At 39.7% G+C, this 27,488-nt stretch overlaps 1 protein-coding gene across 5 annotated transcripts; it reads right to left on the reverse strand.

Moving 5' to 3' along the window:
* epb41l4b (erythrocyte membrane protein band 4.1 like 4B) lies at window positions 1–27,479 on the reverse strand. 5 transcript variants are annotated; one of them, XM_055047776.1, is made up of 23 exons: window positions 26,619–27,479; window positions 20,809–20,913; window positions 20,684–20,726; window positions 20,160–20,238; window positions 19,917–19,961; window positions 17,556–17,608; window positions 16,860–16,980; window positions 15,645–15,732; window positions 14,879–14,967; window positions 14,261–14,330; window positions 14,006–14,175; window positions 12,560–12,669; window positions 10,817–10,850; window positions 10,517–10,550; window positions 9,065–9,168; window positions 5,465–5,604; window positions 4,367–4,488; window positions 3,649–3,762; window positions 3,506–3,561; window positions 3,266–3,418; window positions 3,050–3,170; window positions 1,913–2,046; window positions 1–841 (listed from the first exon to the last, which is right to left on the reverse strand). In XM_055047776.1, the coding sequence occupies exons 1-23, from the start codon at window positions 26,865–26,867 to the stop codon at window positions 778–780; spliced, it is 2,298 nt and encodes a 765-aa protein (XP_054903751.1). In that variant the 5' UTR covers window positions 26,868–27,479; the 3' UTR covers window positions 1–777. The 5 variants fall into 5 exon arrangements, with proteins under 5 accessions (XP_054903751.1, XP_054903752.1, XP_054903749.1 ...); XM_055047777.1 differs by having other exon boundaries at window positions 1,913–1,957; window positions 9,065–9,189; window positions 26,619–27,478; XM_055047774.1 differs by having other exon boundaries at window positions 9,065–9,189; window positions 26,619–27,478.
* Between the last annotated feature and the right edge of the window lie 9 nt (window positions 27,480–27,488).

Below are 27,488 nucleotides of genomic sequence, written 5' to 3' on the forward strand. Positions count from 1 at the left end.
TAGTGGAGCAACAAGATAATCTTTATTTCCAAGAACATGCTCTCTTAGAACAGATTTGCATTTGAGCTGCGATGGAAATTGCATGTAAAAAAATAGCAGTGAGTCCTCCTCCTTCTGAAAACCAGAAAAACAGGAGCAGAGCTGCAGCGACGCGTCGGATTTGTCTCCTTCTAGTGGGCAGTCTGCAAACGGTGCTGCACAATTTCAACATCTGAGTCACTTCAAACACATTCTCTTCAAAAGTTTCTAACCATAAATACTGCAAATGTTTTGGCATGTAAAAATGGATATTTCACATAAATACAGTACGGAAGTAAGCATTTACAGGACCTCCTTTCGTCATAGGCACAATAATTACAATGTCTATTTACAGTGGGAATAGCCTGATTTGAACGTGGCTTCACTTTAACAGTACTTGTATGAGGAGATCAGAGCTTCCACAATTGCTTAAAGCTTTAGCGCGGGCTCAGAGATGTTTAAATAAACATAAAAACCCAGACATAACCCCAAAACAAACAATGTAATCACAGAAAGAAAAATAAATGTCTCATGCAGGCAGCACCAGCAGATATGTAGTTTGTGATGAGGGAGTCCTTTTACAGTTCAATAGATACAACCAAAACATTGTTCTAAAACAGGTAAGCAAATATAACAATTTACAGTTATGCAAATATATTTTAAAATCTGTTATATTTTATTGCAAATGTACAAATAGCGACTAACGTCTGACACCTTTGAGTTTCTGGTCACAAGGTTCATTGGTAAAAATAAAAAATCTCAAAGTTCTGTCATCAGCAGGGCTCTCAGGATCTTCTCTCGGTCCAGTTTAATTTCCTCTCCGCTACAAACACACAAACACAAGAAATTAGCATGACAGGATGTAATAAACATTGTTGGAAATAAGACTGGTTTGGTTTTTTGTGGGTTTTACAACAGAAAGTGTCCAAGTTTAGGATCAAGAAACAAAAAAATATATGCATCCTTTATGATTAAATTTGTTTAAAGAGCATAAAAGCAAGTATGACGCCAGGAGGAGAGCATAAGATTCAGCCAAGTTCACATGCAACGGGACATTTTCCTAAACAGGTATAAAACGTGAAAGCACATAGGAGAGAAAGTGATGACACTCACATCTAAGTCTGACCAAAGAAAGCAAAAAAAATAATCAATGTTTCAGATCATAAGACCAATTTTAATATAATATAAATATAACCTGAGTAAATACAAAAAAAGTGCTCAAATTATTTAATTTATTTAGGAGGGAAACCCAGTAACTGTTTGGCCAAAATGGCTACCATCACAAGTTTTACAGGAAATTGCAAAGAGTCGCTGTGGAGGAATTTTGGTCCCCATTTTGTTTTATGCCAGAGTTTCAGTCAGATAAACTTGGCACTGAACTATATCCAACACTTTGTTTTTTATTTTGAAGCCATTCAGAGATCTATTTGCTGGAGGGTTTTGGATCATTATGTCACCGAAATATTTATGGAGTCCCAAAAAACATCAGAATTTTTTGATCTATGATCCTTTTCTCCAAAACAACTTGGTGACTTGATTTGTTTATTTAAAAATAATTCTTACTTGGTTTATTGCGAATACTTTTCTGATAGACTGATAGATTTCCACGACCTTTAAACCTGCTTCGTGTTAAAATGAAACTCAAAAAATGTGGCTAATTCATGATTTAGCAATATAATTGGTTTAGACAGTTTATTGTTGCTATTTTGTATTTACTAGGGTTACTTTTGATTATTTTTGATGATCCGAAAGACTTAAATATGAAAGAGAACATCAATGAGGGCCAAGCACTTTTTCAAAAACAACAAAGATTTTTAAAAAAAAGGCATGAAAATGGCTGCAAGTCTTACTTGTACACAGTACTGGTTTAAAGCTACTGAGGTCTGGATGTTACCTGTTGTTATGAGCAGTGAGGTAAGGGGCCAGGTGGGGCATGGAGCTACGGTAGTAAGAAGGGGAGAGGTGAGGGGAAGGCGAAGGAGAGGTACAACACGGACTACCCAGCTCCAGTGCTGGCATATTATCCACCTGGAATACACATCAATATTTGCACAGGTACAAACAAACATCTGTTCACTCAAATGCAGTCAGACACGGAAAATTATCCCCCATAGCAGTGAAAGGATGCCCTCATTCTTCTTAAGTTTTTAAAGCTGCAGTATGTAACTTTTGTGTTTTTTACTTATTTGTTAAAATTATCATATGAAAAAAAATTAAGCTCTTCTGCCTCTTCCCAGTGCTCCCAGTACTGACTATAGAAATACACCACTCAGTCAGAAGCAACCGAGGAGGAGGATCTTAGCGCTGTCAATCACTCTTACGACTGTGGCTCTAGGAGTCGTCTTGTGATTGAAAGATTGCAGGTTCGACTCCAGCTTCCTCCTGCCACATGTCGATGTGCCCCTGGGCAAGGCGATTCACCTCAAACTGCCTACCAATCTGTGTATAAATGTGTGTGTGAATGGATGAATGTGACTGTAGTGTGAAGCACTTTGAGCGGTCAAAGTGATTGGAAAAGTGCAATACAAGTTTGCAACAAAATATTGAGAAAAAACTTTTTTGTTTGGGTTATGTTTATATGTCCAATTACTTTTGAGCTCCTAAAATGTGGAGTGTTTGTAAACAAATGTGTACAATTCCTACATTTTCTATCACATATTTTTGTTCAACCCTGGCAAACAGACTGAACTACGAAGTTCAGTCTGTTTGCCATTCACGCTCGCTCTCAAATGCTAACGATAGTTAGCATGGCCACCGATGATAGCAGATAAATGACTTTTCTGAAACTGTGACTTGTTTCTCCCAATTAGCACAATTGAACAGCATTGATTGACAGCGCTAAGACCCGCCTCCTGGCTCTGATTGGTTGTTTTTGGTGCAATAGCAGCTCAGGGAGGAGGTGGATGAGATTGATGTTTTCACAGATTATCTGTCTCATACTGTCACAACACGGTGATAGTTTTAACAAATGTCAAAAACATATTTTTACTGCATCTCCAAGTGGTCTGAATGCTGTGATAAGCTTTGTTACCTGCGGGTAGATGGATGGTTGAATCTGTTTGTCCAGGGAGCTGCTGGACCCTGACTTTCCTGCGCTCTGAGAGGAAATGGCTGCAAGCGCTTCTGGGAGGTTATCTTCGTCTTCGTGGTTGCTGTCGAGGATCGGACAGGATGATTTACATGCCTTGCAGGGAGGAGTTTTCACTTCAAGTACCATTCATCTGAGAAAACGTTGCTAGCTGCTCACAAGCTGAACTGTCGGACCAGACGTTTCCTCCGGTTGGAGCTCGGGTTGCCCTTGGCCTGCAGCTTCTCTGGGGTGAAACTACGATCCTGCCTGCGGGGCGTCTTCTCCGCTGTCACGCTGGAAGCTGCTGAGTCTTGCGATGAACTCTGATACCTGGAGAGCAGAGCGATGGGACAGGGAATTAAATCACAACCTGCAGAACGACATACAAACACAGAAAGCAATGGGCGAGAGCCCAACCTGTCACTGCTGGTGTCATTTGAGCTTCTCCCTCTGGGCGTCGTAGGAGCATCCTTCTTCATTGTGCATGAGAGAAGAAGTAATGCTCTGAGTTAAGCTGTCAAAGTTGAGGCTAGATGTCTAATCTGTGTTAGATCTGATACCCTGAAAGCTGCCTCCATCTGGGCTTTGAGGATGTTACATTTGAGATGATCTGGGAGCATCGCTGGGGAAGCAGGAGGGTGCAGAGACTTTTCCGATAGTTGTTTCTCTTCTCCCTGCCAGCAGAAGGAGAAACATGAAGAGACCTGAGAGGCAACAAGTGGAACTGCAGCACATACTGCAAAAACACAAAATACTACCAAGTATTTATCTGTGTTTCTAGAGCAAATATCTTATTACAGTGACTTAAAAGTAACTTTACAGCAAAATATATAATCGAGGAGCTTGTTTTGAGTCAATAATTATTCCACTTAAGACCTGGGAAAAACATTTTTTTAGAAGTGAAATTATTTGTTAGTGGAACTACAGAGTGGGCCACAAGTTTCCACGCATAGGAGAATGTAAAATATATATTTCTTTTAAATTTCAGATACCCAAAAAGATGCGTTTGACAAAAAAGTAAAGAATTTAAACTATACTGATGGCTGGACCGGGAAATGGTCGCATGGTTGCACAAAACTTGAACAGAAAACTTTTGGCTCACCCCGTATTATTTTTTTTATCGGTATTAGCAAGTAACTTTTCAGCAATATCTCGCTGAAAAGTTAATTTTATGTTATTTCAAACGTCCTAAGATATTTACATTAAAAACTAGACAAAAAATACTTGGTCGGACTTTGTGCTCTTCCAGTGCGTTATGTGAAAATGTGCCCCGCCCACCTTGTTGTCGATGTTTATGTGCAGCGAAGGCCATGGAGGAGAATCCCTGTCCGTGTCCAGAGCTTTGAGCAGCGACTGAGAGATTTCCATGCCATCTGCAGGGCAGGGCGGAGCTCGACGTTCTAAAACATACAAGGTTTGTTTGGAACCCGGCAGTTTTGTACTTAATTCACTAACTTAAACAACACAGTCGAATATATTTCAAGAAACAAAGCGAAAGATTTTAATCATCTCACTGCATTTGCACAAAAGAGCTTTGTCGTTGGGTCTCCAACATTTTTTTTCTTATGCACTGAGAAGGTGAAGACAAAACCTTAAATAGGCAATATTTTCTTTAGTACATAAACGTTTCATTCATGTTTAGTTTATTCCTATTTAAAACAGAAGAACACAGAGGATGAATGTGCTTCTCAGTGTCCTGCAGAATGTTTCAGGTCATGTCTCATTACAGCCATGAACTTCAATGCAGTTTATTGACATGCAATCTGATTGACCAACAAAAATTGGCTCAAATCAGTGAGGAAAAATTATTATTTATATGATTAATAAATTGAAAACATGTATTTGGTGCCTTTACTTTCCTAAATAAATATATAATATTTTCCCCTGCCTTCTGAGTGGCCTAGTCAAAGTCCTCTGACCTAAATCCAATTGAGATTTTGCAGCATGATTTGAAAATAATCCACTCTCACTGATTTACAACTATTTTGCAAATAATATTTGTCAAATATTCTCATAAAATTTGCAACCAACTATTTACAAGTACCTTCTCACTTATGTACTACTATCTGTTGGGGGGGTCACAAAAAAAATCTTATTAAAATATATAAAAATTTGCTGACAAAATGTGGAAAAACTTCAAGGTGTGTAAATACTTTAGCGATGCACTGTAGTAGGGGATCTCTAAAACATTAAAGTTAGTAATTCTTAGATGGCAAAAACATCTATACATCAAATGAATGCATTTTCAATCCATTACATGAACAGAACTACACATGTAGAGTAACATGTTCAAAGGCAGTAATTATAAGGAACAACAAAGCCAACATCAAGCCAAGTCTTTTGGCAGATTTATCTCTAAAGGCGGAGGGTACTCACTGTTCTTGGTGTGTGTGTGGCAGAGTGTGTCTTGGCTGTGTGTGTGGCGGCGGTGATGATGGTGGGTCTTGCCAGGATGCGAATTTTCATTCTCTGATGAGCTGTACTGATGGTCTGAAGCAGAACTGCTCAGCGGGAAGCTGAGGATGACACATGCAGTCACAACATCTCCCTAAACAACAACAAGCCTCCTGAACACTTTAATCTGGGAAAGTGGAAATGAATGTCCATCGTTTTAACCACAGTCATTCTCATGTCTTTATTCAGGGGCTTAGAGCAACATTTCCAATAAAGAGGATTAATAAACAAAACATTTATGCAATGTAGCTAAACCATAATACAATGGTTAGCAGATATAATCCAGAAATATATATGTGAGGTCACATTAAACAAATGTTATGATGCTTCATTACACACAGTTTTGGGGCTACACAAAAATGTTAAATTACCTCTAATGTCTTAACTATTTGCCTCCAATTATCTAGGACACGTGTCAAACTCAAGATCTGTGGAAATTTATGCAAAATCAACAAATTCACACATTTTTGGCAATTGTACATAAATAGTTTATTGCAGATTTTTTTCAAAAATTGTCAAATACTTTCTTACTTGTTCTAAACAGCTGTCTCAACCTTAAATGATGTCAGATTGTAGTCTATAACTTAAAAAGCGACTGATAAAGTCTCATTTACCGTCATAAATAAGCGCAAATATCGAAAATATTTCCAAATCAGTACCACAAACACGTTGATTTTTATTGCAAGAAAAAAAAAATCACAAAAAGAATCACTGAGACGATGTTCAATAATATTTAATTTTAAGAATTTATTGATATTTTAAGGGTTTATGAACAGGTTTGATCGATACATTTTGGCACAACCAGCCCTTTCAGAGCATTCATGATCTTTGGCCCAAAACCAAAATGAGTTTGACATCCCAGATCCAGGCTTTCCTGGGATCTTCTAAAAACCTGTCACTCAGACAACTTTTCAAAAAGCCACTAAATATATTGATGAAGATCATTTTTAGAAATTACGAGTACGTCTGGCTATTTGAAAGCTGTAGAAAACGAGACATGGACCGTCACTCCTGCATGTCACATGCAAGTATAATAACGTATGTTTCAATAAAACTCTTGATAAAATAAATTTCATGGCCATTTTTTCCGCTTTATCAACATATGAAACTTTCATGTTGTGTGGAAGTTTTTCCTACATAAAGAAATATATATTATATATAATTTAGTTCAGTTCAAAACGTTTTGACGTGATGCTACTTCGTACGTTTTTAAATGAAGCTGTGGGACGTGTTGCCCATAACATAAAGCACCAAAGAAAGGGTCTTTGTTAACTTGTTATAACTTGTTTATTTGTCTTAGAAGCAATATGGCAACATTCCTAAAGGTCATAGGTGATTCAAGTAAACATGAAGGAAAAAAAAAAACAAAAAACAAAGAAACAAACACAAACCAACAGCACAACAACACTTATTGTAAACATTTGGTTGATTTCACAAATCCATGACCTGAAATAACATTGACATAACATTTATTTAAACATCAGATGTTTAAATAAACATTCAATGTTTATTTAAGTTCTCATATGCATTTCACACGATACATTCAGTAGCTCAACCTCTAAAGCAGCAAAGACTACAGGCTCCCTTTCACCTGCTCCCATCTACCTCCACTCAGCACTGATATCATTTTACTTCTGGTTAATTTAGGCAACTACAAAAAGCTGTCACAATTTTTATAAGACTAGGAACAAAAGACAATGATTAAAGCATATTTAATATTCTGAAGTAAACGTGCCAGAGACTAAAACCTTGATTGGAAGTAAAGCATTTACACACACTGCAATAAAAACACCCCAATCTAAACTATGTTCAAGTGGGAAGTCTGTTCTCTCCTCTACTGTATATTTAAATAAATGGACAGAGACACGAGTTGAAAGGTTATTCTGAATCAGAAAGTCTAAATAAATTACTTGATATCAGTTGCTGATTTGGCTCTGATATTGTTAGACTAAAAGTATTTAAAATCAGCCACAAACTGTGAAGTGCTTTGACTGTATATTCCCATGTATCGTTTGTCTACAGACATTAAAGATGAGCAATCTGAGTAAAATGTAGTTTACCCAAAAAGCACACAGCTCCAGCAAGAAGTTTACATAAAATAAAATATTGTTTATGACTTTTTTTAACAGTTATTTTTTTCAGGAGGAAATTATTTTACATTAAATATTTGTAATATTTGAAAACAAAAAAACAATTGGTTTAGACAAAGTTTATTTTACACTTATTTTACACTTTTCCTGATCCACACAGGCCGAATGTTAGCGGCTAAAGCTAAGGCCAGAATTATTCATGATTTTTTTAATGTCCTAGAAAATAACAACATAATGTAAAATCAGTATCAAAAAATTGCATTTTATAATATTTATACTCTTTTTAATAATCAGTGGACATGTTTTTAATTCAATTCAAACTCTCACTCTATAAGTGCTGACCAGTTTTGAATGTTTTACTGATTTTTAGATGATGCATCCAAACGCCTCTTTGCCATCACCCTTATCTTTAGCTCCTCTACAGATTCGTCCAATGAAATTTAATAAATATTAATAAAATATTTCCTTCCAGTCTGAAAATTTATTTTGGTAAAATTAAAAACTTACTTTGCACCTGCCAGGAGAAATCTGAATAATTTCAGGGTTTGCTGCAGTTAATTTCTTTTTCTTAGCATGAAGTGATTAGTTTGACACAATAAGTTGAACTAGCACTAAATTTATACAGCGAGCTGAAGTTTTTCAGAGCAAATAAAATTCACAGAATCCAAGATCATCCGCTTGAACTATTTAACAATTAACCACACATTAGCGAAGGTGTTATTTCCAAATGATTGGAGTTTTCCTACAACCATTTAAGAACAAGGTTTCAAATAAGTCTGTAAAAACTGAATGAGTGTATGTAAACTTCTGACCTAAACTGCATCTGAAATGTCTTCAGCGAGTGAATGTTTACGTTGCATTATGAGCCTCAGAATGAGTCAAACACAAGTGTTGCAAAACGATGAATGATGTTGATAAGTCAGAAATATCGGCAGGAAAAACTACAAGAACTAAAATCCCTGAACAGGTTCTGGTCCATTTCGCCTGGCACGATACCTTGGCCTCTATTCTGCCCTCTTTGGATGTTTAACACCCCACAGTCGTGCTATAAGGATCTTTTCGGCACAAAGCGACAGAATGATGGCGACACTGGAGTTGGAGAGACAGATGAAGACGCAACTGGTGATGAAAATGAAGATGGAGTCAAGGTCATCAGCAGAGCTTCCTTCCTTTGGGGCAACAGTCTGAAACCGACTCCGGGGTTGGAGAAAGGTCAAAGGGCAGTCATGACCTTGTCCCTGTGAACCACACTGAGGGATCCTTTGAGGACGGTTCGTTCAGGGGCAGGAGGATGACTGTACAACGGACTCGCAGCCTCAAAGGAAGGCCTGAGCACAACAGATGGTGGAGACCACGATCAAGACAAGTGGAGGCGTGTGAGTGACGTGGAAAACAAAGACGATGGAGCCGTGGTCCATGCAGTTTGACTTACCTGTGTGACGGCGTGTGACCGGAGGGCTGCAGGTAAACTGGGGGCGTAAGAGCCGTGTGGGGCGGATGCCAAGGCTCGTGACCGATAGGAATGTTGTGTTGGAACTGAAGAGGATCATGGAGAAGCTGAAATTAAAGATCTCTGTAAGCCAGGCTGGTTGTTGCTGCATTTCTGTGTCTCTGTGTGAGACCAGCTGCATTCCCATTCACCATAAAGTTGAGCAAACTGAATTTATGAGCATAAATTTACTTCACAGAAATGTGGCAATTTTGAAAAAGTTCAGTCCTTTTAATAAAAAGCAGGATGAGGTTGTTTTTCAGCTGTCTAGAAATAAATGTATTTTACAAAACTGCATGAAAACACATGTGTGATCAACTGCTGGGAAACCATTATATCGAGATTACGTTTTGACTATACAGGTTAAATAGTACTTTATTTCAAATGGGAAAACATCCAACAGGAAAATGTGATTTTTGTTTTCTAGAAGAAACCGTAAAACACGTTTTGTTGTTCTGTTTAGACTCCAAGATAATAAATAACATTTACATATACAATATATTTTGGACAAACTTTTTGACTTTTGAATATTTTAGTTCTTTACTGAAATACCTTTAGAAGACAAAGTTTGTAGAAAGAATATAGAGAATTTTGTTTTCTTTTGGGTGGGGAAATATACATGTATCGTCCTGGATCGCACTCCACTCCAGTAGATGGCAGTAGTGCACGCCAAAACATTGCTTGCCAACCACCATAAAAACAAAAAAAAGAAGAAGAACTGCTTGACATTAATGCTAGTGAAGACATTGAAGATGATGAAAGAAAATGGTAGGAATATGGTTTGCTTTTGTTTTTCTTTCGGAGAATGTACAGCTACCTCCACCAGAGCTCTTGCAGCTTCGCACAGTTCATAAAAAGCTGTGTGTCATTCTAAAGTGTTGAATCCAAAGCTCTTCTGCAAAATCACCAACTACAATTTTCCCAAAATGCCTCATGGTCTCAAAAGTATTAAGAGGGTGTCGCTCCCACGCCTGAATAAGACACCAATGTCCCCTCTGATGGCTGGTAGACGACAAGCTCTAGCACCATGGCTATATTAGAAATATATTCTCATTCCACTAACATGTTTTTTAATGAATTATTGTGAACAAGGTTATTCATATGCGGTTTTATTTTAACACTGCCAGACAAAACGGAGCGGCGACGATCCAGCCAAATTTGCAGTACCGCAATTCCGTCACACTTTGCGCTGTCTGAGAAAAATCTAACGGTTTCTGAAAGGGGAGACGATATCGGGTTATTAAGGTAATTTCACCCCGGCCGTGGCAGGAAGTGAAATTAATCTGAGGCTCTTTTAATGGATGGTTAATTGAGAAATTGTGTTTTGGCAGAAGATAAAGATTTGTGCACATTTGTAAAGGAAACGCAGCTGATGAGTCATCTACGGTCACTCACCGCATGTGGACTGGGATCTGGGCTGGCATGCGAGCTGGAAAAGAACGTCAACAATCAGTGCAACAGATGGAACTAAATAATACATTTAAAGTGAATCAAAAACACAATTTCAATGTTTGGAATGGAGAACAAAAACTGTGACAAAAATAGGAGTAAATGCCTCCACATCTTTGATTCTTTTACACAAATGGCTTTTGGTGCTTTTGTTAAGATTGACCAGGCATTTATATGGGTTAAGATCAAGAGTGATTGATAAGATGTGATTTGTGCACTGCGCATGTGTGCTTTACAGAGTTTTACCTGATATGCAGAGGCTTCGCAGGGGAAATAGCAACTGAAAAAGAAATAAAACAGTGGGACATATTAAAGTCTTTATCTCCATGTTCTTGTTTTTGAGTCAGTTCAGCCTCTTTAGTCTGATCAGTCACAGGTGTTCAGGGTGATGATGCAGTGTCGACTTTCTGCCAGGTATGTTGGCCAAAAAGTTTCATTTTTCTCACTTTCTATGTCCCCAACATGGCTTGTTACTTTAAATGTTACTTTCTTTCAAAAGTGGCTTTCTCTTCTGCAGAAAAGCCAGATTTGTGGAATGTATGAGTCAATGTTGCTATGTTGACAGATCTCTGCAGCTCCTCCAGAGTTACCACAGCCTTCTTTTCATTTTTGGATGACATATTGAACAGCTTGTTTCAGGAGACTTCTGGTTGCACTGAATTTCCTGTTTAAATACTCTCTCTACTCTGATACTAGTCAAACCAAATGCACACCACACTTTTCAGATTTGCTTCTCAAAACAATTAATTTTTTTTCACAGCTGACACTGGTCCACTACTTTTTGTTGGTCTCTTAGAAGCAGTCATAAAGGTGACTTACTATACATCCTTGGACATGTTAGGATTGGTTTATGTGCTATAAAAACACGTTCATTATATTTTTTGCACAAAATCATTCTTAGTTCATTAGATTTTAATCTGGTCAGTTGTGCCTGTTTTGACTGTCTTTCAGATCAACCTGTTTCAGGGCCTCTTGTCACTTTAAATCCAAATGAGCTGCACCTGGCCACGTCCCCCAACTCACCGTTTACACTTTTGCAGGAAAATAGCCACAAACATATTCACAATTACACCATTGTACATCTTTGAAACCAACCAACAGGAATGCAGAAAGTTGTTTAAGAATGGTAACAAGACATTTGGGGGTTTTTTGGTTTTTTTTTTTTCCAGCAGCCATTGTACAGCTAATACAGTGGTAAAACCATCAGATCCAACATGCTGGAATTTCACGTTTCTCGGTGACAGGCTGGGGCTGCTAGGTAATGGCACAGTAAATGTCCACTGATTGTGACTCAAAGTTCAGGAGGTTTTTTGAAACGGCTAATTTTCCAGACACCTAAACACTTTAACTTATTGTCAAAAAAACATCTAGGTGATTTTTTTTTTTTTTTTGTGCTTGGGCTGTTTTTAGAAAAGGTTAAACCCCAAATTGAAGTACAAAACATGACAAATGTGAGTTTTGCATAATAAGTGCCCTTTAATAAAAGGTACAGATGTCTGTGGTTGCATGACAACAGTTATGATTAGTAAATCCAAATCTTTCAGATGTTTGGATGCTGATATATGTAGTTATGAATGAGCTCACCAGCATATAAGTGATTATTACTTCATGCTTTTGGGCTCGTTAGGCCACCGTAGCTCACAGAAGGTGGGAATTATGGGGGCGTTAAGAGCACAGAGAAGAAAGATGATGATAACCTATAGCCTTGAATTTTGCAGCACTTTATGTAAAATAGACCAGCACTGTTCTTAAATCTGCTGAACTTGTCATAGTAAAACATAATATTGGTCATTCTTAAAGAGAAAGCCTTGAAGAGACCTTTCTGCCTCCCAGGCTGGAGCTTCTTTCTGTCTCAGGGTTTTCTATATGCTGCAGATTTCAGCCATTTAGGCAAAACGGTGTGTGACCTGTTTGATAATGCATGAGGGCGCAGAGGACAAAACAGGTGCGGTTAGTCATCCATGTTTTCTATGTGCTGAAAAGGCTCACCTTTGCCCAGCGACTGTGTGCGGGAGGGGTACCGTTTGCTCGGCCTCCTCTCAAACGTGCTGGCTCTCCTCAGTCTCCCTCCATGAGTGGCCTGATACTCCGTCTTTCCACTGAGACAAACACAAAGACGAGTTTAGAAGATGAAATTACCAATCTGTATTACTGATTTCAGTAGAAGTACTTTAAAACACCTGACTGGAGTTTAGCAACAGGATCCTAAAAGCGTTAGCATGGGAACTGTGCAGACTCCAGAGAGGAGGCTGATGGGTAAAGCTACATTTTTTTATAAGAGCACTGCAGCTCTGTTACAAAAGAGGATAGAAACAAAAACAAGTCTAAAACTGAATTTCCATATGCTTCCCATTTACTGTGAAAGATAGCGTTACAGCCAAACTAAATACTACGCAAAGTTAGAAAAATACGCATTTTAAAACACCACGGTACAATTGTTTGAGAGGTTGTGGGGCTTTTTATATGCTGATTATTTCTTTACTACTATGCAGCACCTTTTAAACAAAATCAGCGGCAAAAAACAACACGTCTTTATGAATGAAGATGTTAACAAAATGCTGTCCACTGAATCCGTGTTAAAGGGAATATACACAAAATTAGCACAACAGAATCTGGAATTATTGGTCCTGTACATGTTAGCATTAGCACCTCTGTCCAGCAAAATGCTCTGGGAGTTAGTTTATTCTCAACTGAGACATGTACAAACTGTTTCTTTATCCTTAAATATTTTAACTTATGTATTCTTGGTGTGAGTGCTTAAAGCCTCACGTCACATTCCTCATTTGTGCACATAATGTTGGCCAATAATGCTATTTTTATACAATAAAAATGTAGGCAACCTCTGGTAAAGTGACTATCCCGTGTGCCTGAATAAATCAGCATTTCCTCGGCTTTGTGAATTAAAGCTGGCTCAGGTTAAAGCAAGGCAAACATAGCTGCTATGTGAAAGAGAAAAAAACAAAGTAGAAGAGGAATTTATTTCCTCTTAGACCAGTTTAGGAGGATACAAAAGAGTCAGAAGGTGACCCAGGTGTACCTATTACAATAGCTCTCGCAGCGCAGTATTCAAGTGCTTGTTTGCACTTCCACCATCTGCAACATGAGTGTTTGTGCACAAACCACAACAGAGCGCTTTGATCTGCCCTCTCCAACAAATGACAGGAAGTGCCCTTCAAGTGTGAGAATTTGTCTGGTACTAATCACAAGAAAACAAACAATTCAAGGGGAACATCTCAGTCGCCATAGGAACAGGTGCACGTAACCATAGCTACTCGGTAACCATAGATACAAAGGATCTGTTTGATGGGACACGTGATTTCCCCCATATGCCGGCAGCGAGTATTGACCACAGCAACCCCGGCAGGCCGGAGCGCGTCGTCCGGACGTGGGACGGCTCTGCCGGCAGGAGCCGCCGGGAGCGAATCTCTGCTCCACCTGAATCTGAAGCGGGAGCCGAGCCGCGTGAAGTCGCTTCGGCTCGCCTTGCCGGCGGTCGGCTGGCGCAGGCGGAAGAAGGCATGGCTCTCCACGGCGCACTTCCACAGGTGTTTGCAGCTCTTGGAGCTGGCCAGCTGGAACACGAAGGTGTGCTCCTGCTCGCGACCCTTCGGGGAAAAGGTTACTTTAGTCGTCTTCTTTTTATTTTGAGCCAACAGCTGGTTTGTTTTAGGAATATTAAAGGAGACCAACCTGATCATCGTCCTCCACCACCATCAACGTCAGGCGGCTCTTTTTGAAATCCAGCCTGGTGATTTTGGGCCTATGTGTGCAGAGAAAAGCAAAAGTGAACACTCGTTTATATCCATTTATATTGTGTAATTTATTAGCAATTATACTAGACAGCTCAGCTCATAAACACTAATAATTAATTATATTAAGACCCACATTTTAATGCTTATTTGCTTCCACTGACAATCATTGAAAGTCAAGTGAAAACTATTTCTCCTGTACTTTTGGATTTAGTTATCAAACTTAAAGTAAAGCTTGACTTTATTTACATGGGAAGGAAATTCATTTTGATGACAACCAGAAGAAATCAGCCAAATGACTGCTTTTGACTTTACATAAATTACACAACTGACTACATAAATAGATCATTTTTGTTTAAGTAACTTTATCTTCGCGTAGTTTCAGCTCTAGTTTACCAAATGAGTCGGTGTAGAAAAACATTATTAATATGAATAACGTGATAAAGCCTGATTGCTTCACTGCAGCTGCAAACTTTGTGTAAAAAGTGTTTGTGGGTAGTGTACACAATGCCTTATTATTATTGTTATTTGAACAATAAAAGGTTGTGTATGTGCTTACCAAAAGAAAAGTCCAATTTTATTGGAGCCTTCAAAAACTAAGATACCAGTCGGGGTGAGACCAAGTGCATATTCTCCTCCATCTCTGCCCTGAAGAAATAAAACTGAACACATTTAGTTTATTATCTCCACAATGACATGAAGGAAATAATTTGGTTCAAGTCAGAAGTTTACATTCAATTATATTTATTATTTTTGAGACGTTTATGTTTAATCTGATCCATGCACGTATGTGGATGTAGTAAGACAACAAACATCCTCAACATTTTATAAAACCAAGAACTTGATGCACAACTTTCCGCTGACATTAAGCTTATGGAAATGCCTTCCAAAAGTTGTAAATTTAATCCTTCTGAAAACGGGAAATGGGTGGACAGTGCTTAAAAGCAACTAATTTTATTCTTTTTTAACTTTCTACCAAGAGAGTCGAATATGCAGCAAGACATACAATGCAAAAACACAAAACCTTAACTTGTAATTTAAATATAAATATATATTAAACATATTTTTTGTTTTTGCAGTATAGACCAGAAGCCTGCTGATGTTATTAGTATTAATGTATCCATATATTTGAAGCTTTGAGTGTAATTTTGGCCTTGCTTGAATTACACAATTATAATAAAAAGTTGTGCACCTAGTTCTTATTGTTAACATAAATTTCAGTTTTTTGTTGCACTGTACACTAGGAAGAAAGAACAGCTGCATGATGAGCGTATGTAAACTTCTGACTGGAGCTGTACCTGTGGAGGTGAATTAAACACACACACCTTGACAAAGTGCATATCTACGCCATAAAGTTCCAGCCACTTGCATTTGTTGAGAAAAGAAATCTCTGCTTGAGACGGGCTCTGTCCCCTGAAGAAAAAAACCCCACAAGATTAGTTTTAACAGTAAAAATAATGCAGTCACATTCCCAAAGCACTCTCAAAAAGAAATGCATCAGGTGCGCGGTCTGTAACTATCCGTTTTGATCTCACTCTAAGCATAGTCTGTCCCTCATTGGTGGCTAGGTTGACCCTGTGAGCCACAGCATACAGCATATATATGCAATCTAATCTGAAAGGGGAGCAATCAGAGCAGAGCTGGGTTAAACACTCCGTAGAATCAATCAAGACCCTTCAGAGATTAATCCCATAATCCTTTACACAGACCAGTGATAGAGAGGCCGAAGCAGAGGGAGCAAGCAAAGAGGGATGGTAAAATTGGAAACCTTCGGATGTGAAAATAATAATTCTAAAAAAGCTGGTGTTGACAGGTGGCAGCAGAATAACTTCCTTTTCTGCTTCAGATTCTGCTCTGCTTGTTAGAACCTCACAGGAGAGAAGCAAACCTGGGGTCAAGTTGCCGGTGGCTGGATGCCCTCCAGTAAGCTGCTTTGACACTCACAAGGTCTTGGCGACCAGTTAGCCTGGCCACTGCCTTCCTGTGCAACTCCGCTCAAAATAAAAAAAATCTAATTTCCAGCAGTCGGGACTTTCTCCCTTTGACTCGGATTATCGCCAGTAGATTTTGGACCAGGCCAATCAGCGAACAGGAGAAGTTGTAAACGATGACATACATTTTCAGAGCTGTTTTAGAATTGCTGTCCTCCTGTAGTTTTAGCAAAGGCAGCGGAGGAAGTGAACGAAACCGCTCAATCAGCGTTGTCAATGTTTCCAAACATTAAATTCACATTAACAGACAACCTCGTTTGGATCGACTCTTTTCTCCTCGCAGTGGAGGAAAGTTGTTTACAGCACAAGCAACTTCTAGGACGCTTCTTAGTGTTGAATCACGGCATTACATACAACAAACGTTAGCGATTGGGTAAAATTGTAAACAGAGCCCACGCCTGCAGGAAGCAATGGTTTCTCAACAGCCAAGAGCCTTGACACCTTTGTACAAAGAAAAGTGTAGGACATGGTTTTTACCAGACTAGTGTACAAGGGTCCCGTTTTAGAACAAGCAAAGACAATTTAGCTGCTTTGTTTCTTCTTCCCCACCTGAGATCCAGCCACCTGCTGAAGATGTCTGCCTCCATGGCCTCGCTCTGCTTGGGAGTGAAACGAAACTCTGACACCAGTTCCGGGGAGTGGTCCAACGGGTCGCAGTCGCCAAGCTCACCTGTGAGTGGATGGACAAAAAACAAGCATCTCCCAAAGATCTGATCATTTGAAGTTAAATCGTTCATCTTTTACAAACAGGAACACAAGTTAAAAAGCAATAAAACTGCTGCCTTTCTTCTACCTTCTGCCATTTTTTATTCTTCTGCAAAAATTACATTGCAGCAACTTCCTGCAAGCTGCATAACAGTAAATTAGATAGTCTTTGTAAACAAAATAATTACTTTTTGAGACAGCTAAGCTGCTCTGAATTTTTCACTCTTGATGCTCCTTGTCGGTGCATCTGAGGAAATCTTTGTAAAACAAGATTAGAGGAAATCTGCAGAGGGACAGCATCAATAATGCAAGAAAGCGATTGAAAATCATACATTGAGCCTTTTTTTAAATAGATATTACTCCAAGCATAAATGCCCAGGAGAGGATTTTACAATATAATCAACAATAATAAAAAAAAAAACCCTGTAAAATAAACTCAAATGAGTGACTTAGGAGGTGTTGAAATTAATTTTATAAATACTAGAAGTGGACATTTGGGATGAAGAGCTAAATTTGCAAATTTGGAACAACCTCACTTACTTTGTAAACAATATGCCGCCAGCTCCACTGACACATCGTACGGACATTTTAATCTGAAATTAAAGGGATTAAACACAAATTAGAACAAATGTACAGCCTCTGCTGATATTGACAATATTCCCAGGACGCCATTCAGGCAAGAACCTGCACTGCCCTGGAGTGATGTCATGAGCGGGAGAGACATAAAGTGGCTGGATGCCCTACACAGTGCGAGTGTGTCAAGGAGGAGAGGAGCAACCCTTTTCCTAAAATAAGCAGCCCTCTGCTGTTCTTGATCTTGAGCTTTTATAATGGAACTGGACTCTGGGGACGAGTGGCCCAGATAGGAGCACTGACACACTGAAGTGAGTGTTTGCACAGTCAGGTCGGGCTTGTGTGTGTGTGTGAAACAGATGTCGGTGGACTGACTCCACCACTACTGAGAAAACTGTAGTGGAGGTGACCCGTGGGCTAGAGGTGGGACATCCCCGCAGTGGGGAAGGAACAAGCTCAAAGTGACTTATGAGGACCTTAGCTTTCAGCTGTTCCAGGCTTTATGCTTATCTAACCAAATTATTGAATTATGAAACAATGTAGCAAACATATAGCACATAGTACATTTTAGATGCCATCACACCCCTTGAACGTTTTCACATTTTGCTTTGCTACAAACTACAACTCAAACTTCAGTGGATGTAGTTTGGATTTTATGAGCTACACCAACACAAAGTATCAAAGGACTGTTGTAACGTGAAGGGAAAACGTTTCAAGTTTTTCTTGTAAAATAAATATCCAATAAAGTGTATAGATATTCCAACACATCAACCCCTCTACTCTGATATTAGAATATACGCAATTAATGAATAAAGTCCATCTGTCAGTATGAACAGTCAGCTTCTTTAGCAGTGGCGTTTTGTGGCTTACCCTCCTTGTCAATGATTTGACTGCTGAACAATTTATGTTTCCAAACAATATTGTACACATGGGATTAGTTGTCACTGAGCGTGGTTTTAAACATGCAAGACCCACAGAGGGCAGCATGTTTAAAACCTATGTCAGCCAATCAGATTGCTTCAAAACAACCATGACTTCCTGTTAGAAATTAAACATGGCACCAGGAAGTACATTTGTCTTGAGAGATATATAGTTTGAACTACTTTTAAATATAATTTTAGAATGTAAAGTTAATAAAACACAAGATAAATGTAATTTGGAAATCATGTCAAAGCAAGTATATGGATATGTTGGCGCATTATTCATCGCAGACTGTAATGCACAGGACCCTAAATCTGTTTTCCAGTTTACACAAATATGGAATTTTTATAGATAACCATTTATAGTGATATTATATGGAGTTTTCATGTGGATGAAAGACTGAAACGCATAAAAATAATTATTTTTTTCTGTTATCCGACTAAGTTTGGACTAATAACTGTGAAGATCCAGCTGTTCTGTGAAGACCTCAGAGGTTTGTTCATCATGAAGACCAACGAACACGTCACACAGATTAATAGAGAACTGGATTAGTTCAAAGCAGGATTAGGTTATTAAACTCTCCCCAATGTGTTCTGGTAGATAACATCACAACTTGAGCTTTTGACCTACATGCAAGTTAAACACAGGCCAATAGTGGCAGAAAACCTGCTAGAAACTGAAATGTGGTACTATAAAGTACTCACTTAGAAGTGCTGAATACAAATGTACACACATCTTTCAGATTTTCAAGGATAAAAAAAACAAACATAATTTTCATTCTACTTCACAGTGTTCCCAATGAATCTCCCACAAAATCCTCTTAAAGCTGCACTTATCTTCTCGTCCCTTTTTCCTTCCACTAAACTTTCCATTGATATGCTCCCATGCAGCATGACATGAACAGTCAGCTTCTTTAGCAGTGGCGTTTTGTGGCTTACCCTCCTTGTCAATGATTTGACTGCTGAACAATTATAAAGACAACAGTCGCCACTATTAATGTGTCGGCAATAATTTAACATTTCTGTATCAAAAACCCTTTTTATGTGATGTATGCAATGAGAAACTACATTTGGATTTTTATTAGAAGTAATCATCAAAAACAACAGCAACAAAGACTATATATATGTATATTAAATATGAGATTCACTTTTTGGCTTGAATTACTGAAATAAATAAAATGTCACCTTACATTCTCATTTACTGAGCTTCTATTGTGTTTATGGCATAAAAAATTCAGCTGCAGCTGCTGTATTTCAGACAGTAATATTCACCCGAATGCAAGGATTTATTAGGATTTACTTTAGTTGTTGGTGCTTTAAAAATCAAAGATTACAAGTTTAAATAATGTCATCTGTGCACCATGGAGCTTTATTCTTCTTCTTCTCTGTGTTGGAAAAAGAAACTTACTTGCCAGACAAAATGTCCTGTCGAAGCTGCAGCACAAAAAGATACCTGTTGGTGCAAAAGGAAGATGAATCAATCAAGGTTTTTTCCTCCACTCTGACACATAATTTGCTTTAACAAGTCTCTGTCCATTTGGCCCTGATTTGTATCTGCCCACAGCAACAAACTAATTAGCCCTACATCCCCTTTGGACCTTTACGGCTGGCTCTGGAGAGCTCCGTCAGTGCCTGTGATTTTTTTTTTTACCGTGTGAATTCCTCTCGCAGGTTATTTGGCTCTGAAGAGTAAAATTTCACTCTGAAGAAGAGTCGGTAAGGCGGCCCTTCTGGAAGAAATAAAGAGAGACGGGAAAGGGCAGAGACAGATGAAGCAGTGATTCAAGCCACATTGATCTAATCGAATCAAAACCATCTTGTACTTTATCTCATCGTTTAATCTTTTCCTTCCTCTTAAGTCTTCCCATCTAGTCCATCCATCACCGTCCCAAGACGAGATCCCTCTATTCCCTCACTTTTATCTGCAGCCTTACTTCTATCCCTGCCTCCATTTTTATGTTAACAACCATCAGATTATGTCAGGGTGCAGATCCACCCTCCTCCACTCCATTTATCCCCCCCGTTAGGAGCCGGAGAGCAAACAAGGTATGGCTTCCAAATGCATGCGCTAATCAGCGAGTCAACATTAGATAATGCTCCACCTGCTCCCCACTCAGCACGCTGCACATTTTCCTGCACAAACCAGATTGACGTTCAGAGCCACTGACAACTTACCAGGTATCTGTTTCTTCAGAAACTTGGACATATCCAGCCAGTGCTGGGGGGGGAGAGAAATGAGGTGAGAGTGAGTTACATCAGCATGCGGTCCACACTAACTGAGAGAAAAGCTCGCTACTCACCGAAACTTGATCTGTGTCCATGAACTGCAGTCCGAAATAATCCGTCTCAACCAGATCTATGTGGTACATGATCTGATCAAAAAGGTCCTGGCCTTTGGATTTGCTCTGCAGCAGAAGAATAAAGGAACTAAATTAATGTCTTTGAGGGTTGCTTTTGAAGGAGCCAGACTTTGTGTTGTCGCTAAAGAGATTCTGATGTGCAGCTTTTTGATCTTTCTTTAGACTTGATCTAATTTTCTGTTCAATATCTGACCATTTCCGAATCAGGCGAATGTTTTGCTGTGTTTGTGTCTGCACACAAAGAATCCTGAGAGACATTATTGCCAACAATCTGGATAAAATGAAATGCGTTTTGTTCATGTTTAGGTGATTTATTCAAAAAGAACCGAAGCTAACAATGTTTAACAGGCAGGAGTTGCACTTTATTACCCCCAGGTGGTAAAAGGTGGCACACAGTAAATGATCAACAGGGATGATACATATCTATGGTCAGGACTTTGCTGTGTTTCTTCTAACATTTCTCAGGTTTTCTGTTTCTTTTTTTTCCACAATAAATTGCATTTCATTCTGATTCAGTAAAATGATTCAAATTGACTCAAGAATACTTGGTCCATTTTGCCCCAGTGTTCAGATACAAATGTAAAAGTTTCCCAGGAATGTATGAGAGATATTTCAATTGTGGTTTGACTTTAAATATGGAACCTGAAAGAAAAACAAGGCCTGGTAGGAAGCAAGAAAGAAATGGAGACAGGACAGAAAATGGATGGACGGACAGACAGATGGATACAGGAACACTAAATAAAATGTGGAATATTTTTCTCTTGTATTGCTTCTGCCAACTCTACGGGTTTTCCGGCTTCCCCCCACAGTCCAAACACATGACTGTCTAAATTCTCCCTAGGTGTGAGTGTGTGTGCATGGTATTTTGTCCTGTCTGTCTGTGTTGCGCTGCGACATACTGGTGACCTGTCCAGGGTGACGCTGCCTCTCGCCCGAAACGTTAGCTGGAGATGGGCACCAGCTAACGTGTCCATCTCCACCCAGAAGGGTGTTAGAAAATGGATGACTGGATTGTTTCTCCCATAAATCCAAACTTTTCATGTGGAAATAGATGAAAAAGAAACTCCACAGGAACTACTGATCAACAACACAAAGCAGCTGGTTTCTTTGTGGCAGCATACAAAGACATTAGGACTGAAATAAAGCTTTTTGCACAGTGGACTCGATCTCCTTTGACGAATGGACTCAGTCTTTTATTAAACTGAGTGCAAACATCCAGCTGGTAACAGCAGGAATTACCTATGAATCCACCTTTTGTCGGCTTGAGAGTGAAAGCTGGTGTGAGGGTGTGCTCTGATGGGAAGGGCATGGGAGGGAGATGCCTGCATTCATGCAGCTTTTGTCATAAAACACAACCAAGGACACGGACGAAGCATAAACTGCAGCAATTCCTCCTGAACTTTATGGGAGCAGTTTACAGGCAGATGAGCCTCATCGGCCCACATTAAAGCCTGACCTGAGACTGGCCCACATAAAACTCCCAGGGTGTGTAAAAACATGACAGCCTTGTACTTTCAGTGTTGATAACGGGTCCAAACTTCCAAGCAGCAGATCTATGAATGAGTGAGAAAACACAAATAATGAAGCCAGCATGCAGTGTGTATTACAAAAGTATTCATAATCCTTGACCTTTTCCACGTTTTGTCCAGTAACAACCACAAAACTCTGCATTTTATTTTTATTTTATCTGATTCACCAAGAGTAGTGTGTACCTTAATAGTAAAGAAACTATTTTACAAACAAGAACTTTCAGAAATCAACCCCCTTCATGTAAATACCCCAAATAAAATTCACTGCAGCCTCAGTCTGTACTAAGTGTGGTTTTAGCATTAAAGCCTCAACACAAAGCAGACAGTTTAGAGATGTTTAATTGAGCAACGTGTTTATTTCTTCCAACTCTTTTTCAAACAGAAAAGTAGCAATAAGCTAAATATTTTGTTCTTGGTTATATATGCACATGTGTTTTCTTGTCCTACTGATTCCTTGTTTTCTTGCTTCTAAAACCTTGTTTGAAATAAACAAATAACTCAATAAATAAAAATAAACTTTAGATGATAAAACAATAACTAAAGCACTGAACGTCTGAGAGCTTTGAACATGGAGAGACTGAAACCACTGCAAAAATAAAATAAAAAAGAAGCAGGACATGAACGTCAACCTCAAAAGCTGCTCCTAAAACCCTTTGATAAAAGCTGATATGTAACTAATAGTGTTTTTAAATCTAGAGGTTAATTTAGTAGGTTTTCTAACACATTAATTTGATATGCTCAGATTTGTACTCATTACTGAGAAATGCAAAGCGGTACTTTTATGAACTCTCTTTGGGATCGTAGTTAGATTGGCTGGTTTGGTTTCAGTAAAATGTGAATAATTAATTATTGGACATGTAATGAAATTAATTATGATACTGGGTTTTCACCATTTCATAATTTGTTAAATCATATTTGATTATCATCAACCCATAAAGGGGATACAGGTGTAAATTAGCATTTTTGCTGCAACTTGGCACCATGAATCTCTCCTTTTGAAAGATTAATGAAATGTTGTACATTGTCTCTGTGCAAAATAAATAAATATCCATGAGGAACCATCCAAGTTATTCCTTTGTTATGAGTCCATAAACAATATGCTCTTTTTCCAAAATATGGAACATCCATCCATAAACTGTTTTCATCCTCTTTTTGTAAAAGTTTGATAGTTTTCCTTGTAGTAAACTCCAAATATCTAAATCATAAAATATATGTTGAATGTATGACACTTCATAAGCTGTTTTTCAAAATTATCTATTTGTTATGGTTCTGGAAAAAAACATACTCTTGAGAAATAAGTTTTATGTTGAGCAGAGAAGCAGTTAACAGGCCTGCAGTGACTCTGGAGGAGATTAAAAGAGATGCAACTCAGGTGGGAAAATCTTTTGACAGAATTGTTAGTCATAAAATCCACAAACTGAAAAATGACAAAGAGAAAACCATAGTTGGAAGAAGTCCCTAAGCAGTCCCTGTTAATGTCATGCATGGCAGAAAACCTAATACACTATCCACATGGTGAAACACAGAGGTGGTCGCATCATGATATGGGATCAGCTTTCTTAAACGGGACAGACAAGGTGCTTAATGCTGATCGTTGTAGCTAAATAATCCTAAAACAAAACCTGCTAAAACCTGCAAAACACAATCCGTAACATTTGGAGTTACTGTGAAATGATTTAGACTAGACTATGGTGGTCTAGTCAAAGTTCACGTCTAAATACAACAGAAAATCTTCAGTAAGATGTGATATTTTGTTTCCACCATCCAGTCTGACTGAGCTTGGCAAAGAAGAGTCTTTAGATGGATGTTTATCAAAGCAATAAATCAACTGACTGCGTGATAAATTAAGAAGAGGGCAATAATTTCCATTTCCATATGCAGTTAGCCGCCATTTTGAAAAATGCCAGTTTGCACTTTTTAATTTCACAAAAGTCCTAAGTGGCAGTTTTGCCAGTCTGAACCTAATAATTAATACATTTTGAAGGACAACTTTGTTTTATTGAGATTTCATAATCCATTTCACTTATTGCTTCGGTTATTTTGTTTATTCATTTTGGGATATTTAAAGTGTTAAATGTTCTTTGGAAATTTCACTTCATTGATTTGTGATAGGATGTCCTTGCATTATTATGCCAAAACATTGGTGTCAAAACATTGATATTTCTGGGTCAATTTATCATCCAGCAAAATTTGTCATCACGACAAGTTTACACTGACCGGTCCGTTTGCCATTTTTCTTCCACTTCATAAGCATGCACCACTTTGTGCTGATGTAAAATCTAAATAATGAAATTCGTGGTTGCAACAACGTTTAAGCAGTATGAGTGGCTTCAGTAGGTGCTTTTACCAGAATACTTTTTCCTGTTTTCCTTCAGACTGGTAAGGTTTAAAAAGGCTTCCGCTGAAAAGGGCGCACCTGTATCTGTTCCCCGAGGGAGAGCAGGAGCACATGAACGAACCTGTTCCAAAACACCTGTGACTAAGCCTCCACCTCGACGAGCCACGTTTCACTTCGAGCGGCAGTAGCTCAGGAGAAGCTGCCGTGACTTCGCTTTGTTACCATAACCTCGCTGCAGCAGGACAGCAGGGTGAAAAAAAAAACTCCTCAGTGTACCGGCTGCGTGTTTTTCACAGGTGACGCACGCAACAGCTTCGGTGACACACACGCTCAACCTTTAAAATAATAATATGGGGGGGGGGAGCATCTAATGAGGAGTCACTTACGCACGCATGCCCACACACACTTCGCTCATCATCCCACCTACCCACCATCTCTCTACACGCTCGTATTTGTGGCACAGAGTCCCCAATTGTGGTAAATCAGATCAGGGAGTCAGGGAATACAGACAGACTGAGGAGGGAGACGGTTAGGAGACGGTTAGGAGAGGGAGGGGGAACACGCACAAGAAACAGGGTGGGGAGGGGAAGGAGGAGGAGGAGGAGGAGAGCAATGATGAGCGAAGGGAGATGGGCCACAGAGGGAGTGTAAAAGGAGATTATGAGAGGAGAGAAGCTGGAGCGGAGATTGCTTGAGGAACATCAAATGCAAGGATGCGGAAGAAAAAAAAAGGTGGAAGGAGGAGCTGCAAAAGAGCAAACAGCAGGGGAGACACTTCTAGCTGCCTTAGTTAGACTTTCCTTCTGCCAGACAGAACGAGAAGCGCTAAAGTGTCTCATCAGAGCACCGCCTGGAGCCAACTACACTGTAAGCTTTAGGAACTTTAGCAACATTGGACAGATTTAATTGAAAAACACAATAAAACGTCCAAAGGTTGAGTGTGAAATGACCCATTTGTTTGCTGTACAGTTCAAATATGATAGGAAAAGCTACAAACAGGAAGTTTGCTCTATAAATCCACCAATCAGAATTTAGCGGCCAATGTCCAATCTCTGATTTTTGTCAGGTTTCAACAGATTTATTCAGATTTTTAGCCAATTCAATTTTTTTAAGAAGATACGAAAACAGCACTTAAATATTTTGTTAGCCTTCCTGCCATAGGCAATAATTAATTATTCATAGTAGAAGTAGAGGTGACATATCCATGAGGACAATCGCTGAAAATAAGCAACTTACTGACATTTTCAAATAAAAATTAGATATTTTTTTTTCTTTTTTAGCATCCCATGTTAGCAATTAGCACGTTTATTGTGGCTCGCATTACAAAAAACACTGGTGACTGTTTAGATTTTGAAAGAACAAAAAGGCTGCCAACATTTTCCAATCCATCACATTTTCGTGACAGATGGATGTTGAAAACTTAAACGGGGAAAATGAGAACATCCGTGTTTACATTTTCATCTTCTGTACTACCTAAGTGGTTTGAAAAGTGCAATAAAAATTCAAGAAGAATGAAGTCCATGAGAGAGACAGGGACACCAAATGACAACAGCAAGTACAACTTTCCTGTGTTGTTTTTACATTTAGAGTTGTGAATGAGAGGCAGGTGATTAAAGTGGGTCATATTTTAGGTTTGTTTAGGAATGGCTCCCTTACTAACAGGGAGAACATCACATCTTTATGCACTGGGTTATTTATTGGAAGCTCTCGCTCAAAGTTCACGAATCTCAGCTTACTCTCTAATAAATCAATCAAAATTATTTCAAGCCTAACTAATTAAAAACCCCACGATCCATCGCGGAGACCATCAAGAAGACCTTAAAGGACCCTAAAATGCCCTCGAGCCCCACCTTGACCCACACGAACCGAGCTAAAACACTCACAGGTAAATCCACGCTGACATCCGTGCCGTCCAGCAGCAGGACGCGGCAGGTGATGGTGCTCCTCGCCGTGCCCGCCGCCGGGATGTGGACCGTGGCTCCCCCGCTGACCACGGCGGGAGCGTGGACGACCTGCTGCTGGTGGGGCAGCAGCAGGGGGTTCCCCGTCACCCCTCCTCCGTCCCGCTCGTCCGTCTCTCTCGTCTGGAAGCGGGAGCGGCGGCTGAACGTCCGGCGCAGAAAGCCCATCATCTTCCCGATCCGGAGTGCGACCGGGTCCGCGGCGTGTCCGTGAAATCCGCCCCTCGCAGCGGCCGCGGCGGTCCGCCTTCTTCCCCACGTCCTCCCCGGGGCGAGGAGTCACTCAGCAGGCTTGGAGGAGACTTCAGGGCTGCCGCTCAGCAGCGGGGGGACTCCAGCCGCATACTAATAAAATTGAACCAGATTAGACCAACCAGTTGATTTCCACTCGCTGGGTCCGGAGTGAACGGATGGACTGCTCTTCCTCCTCCTCCTCCTCCTCCCCTCGTCCTGTCCTGTCAGTCCACCTGCCTCCTCCTCGCTGTTGCGCACCGACTCTAAAATCCCGGAGAAATCCCGTCCGAGGCTCCGCAGCGGGGACCGTGAGCCGCACACCGGAGCAGACGGGAGGAGGACGACGGGGAAGCCTCCACCGCCTCTGGACCGAACCGAACCGACGGCTGCAGCGCCTTTTCCCCGCCGCTGAACCGAAACTACCAGTTTACCTCACAGGTAAAAGTCAATCAGCGAAACTGCACAAACAGCATGAACTGCGCCTGCGTAAAAACACCGCGCAGAGCAAACTTCTTTTCCTCCCGACGGGTCGACCCAAGAGAACCAAACAACCAGCGC

Source organism: Poeciliopsis prolifica, unplaced genomic scaffold (assembly GCF_027474105.1).
Source record: "Poeciliopsis prolifica strain line A6 unplaced genomic scaffold, Auburn_PproV2 SCAFFOLD026, whole genome shotgun sequence".
NCBI lineage: Eukaryota > Metazoa > Chordata > Actinopteri > Cyprinodontiformes > Poeciliidae > Poeciliopsis > Poeciliopsis prolifica.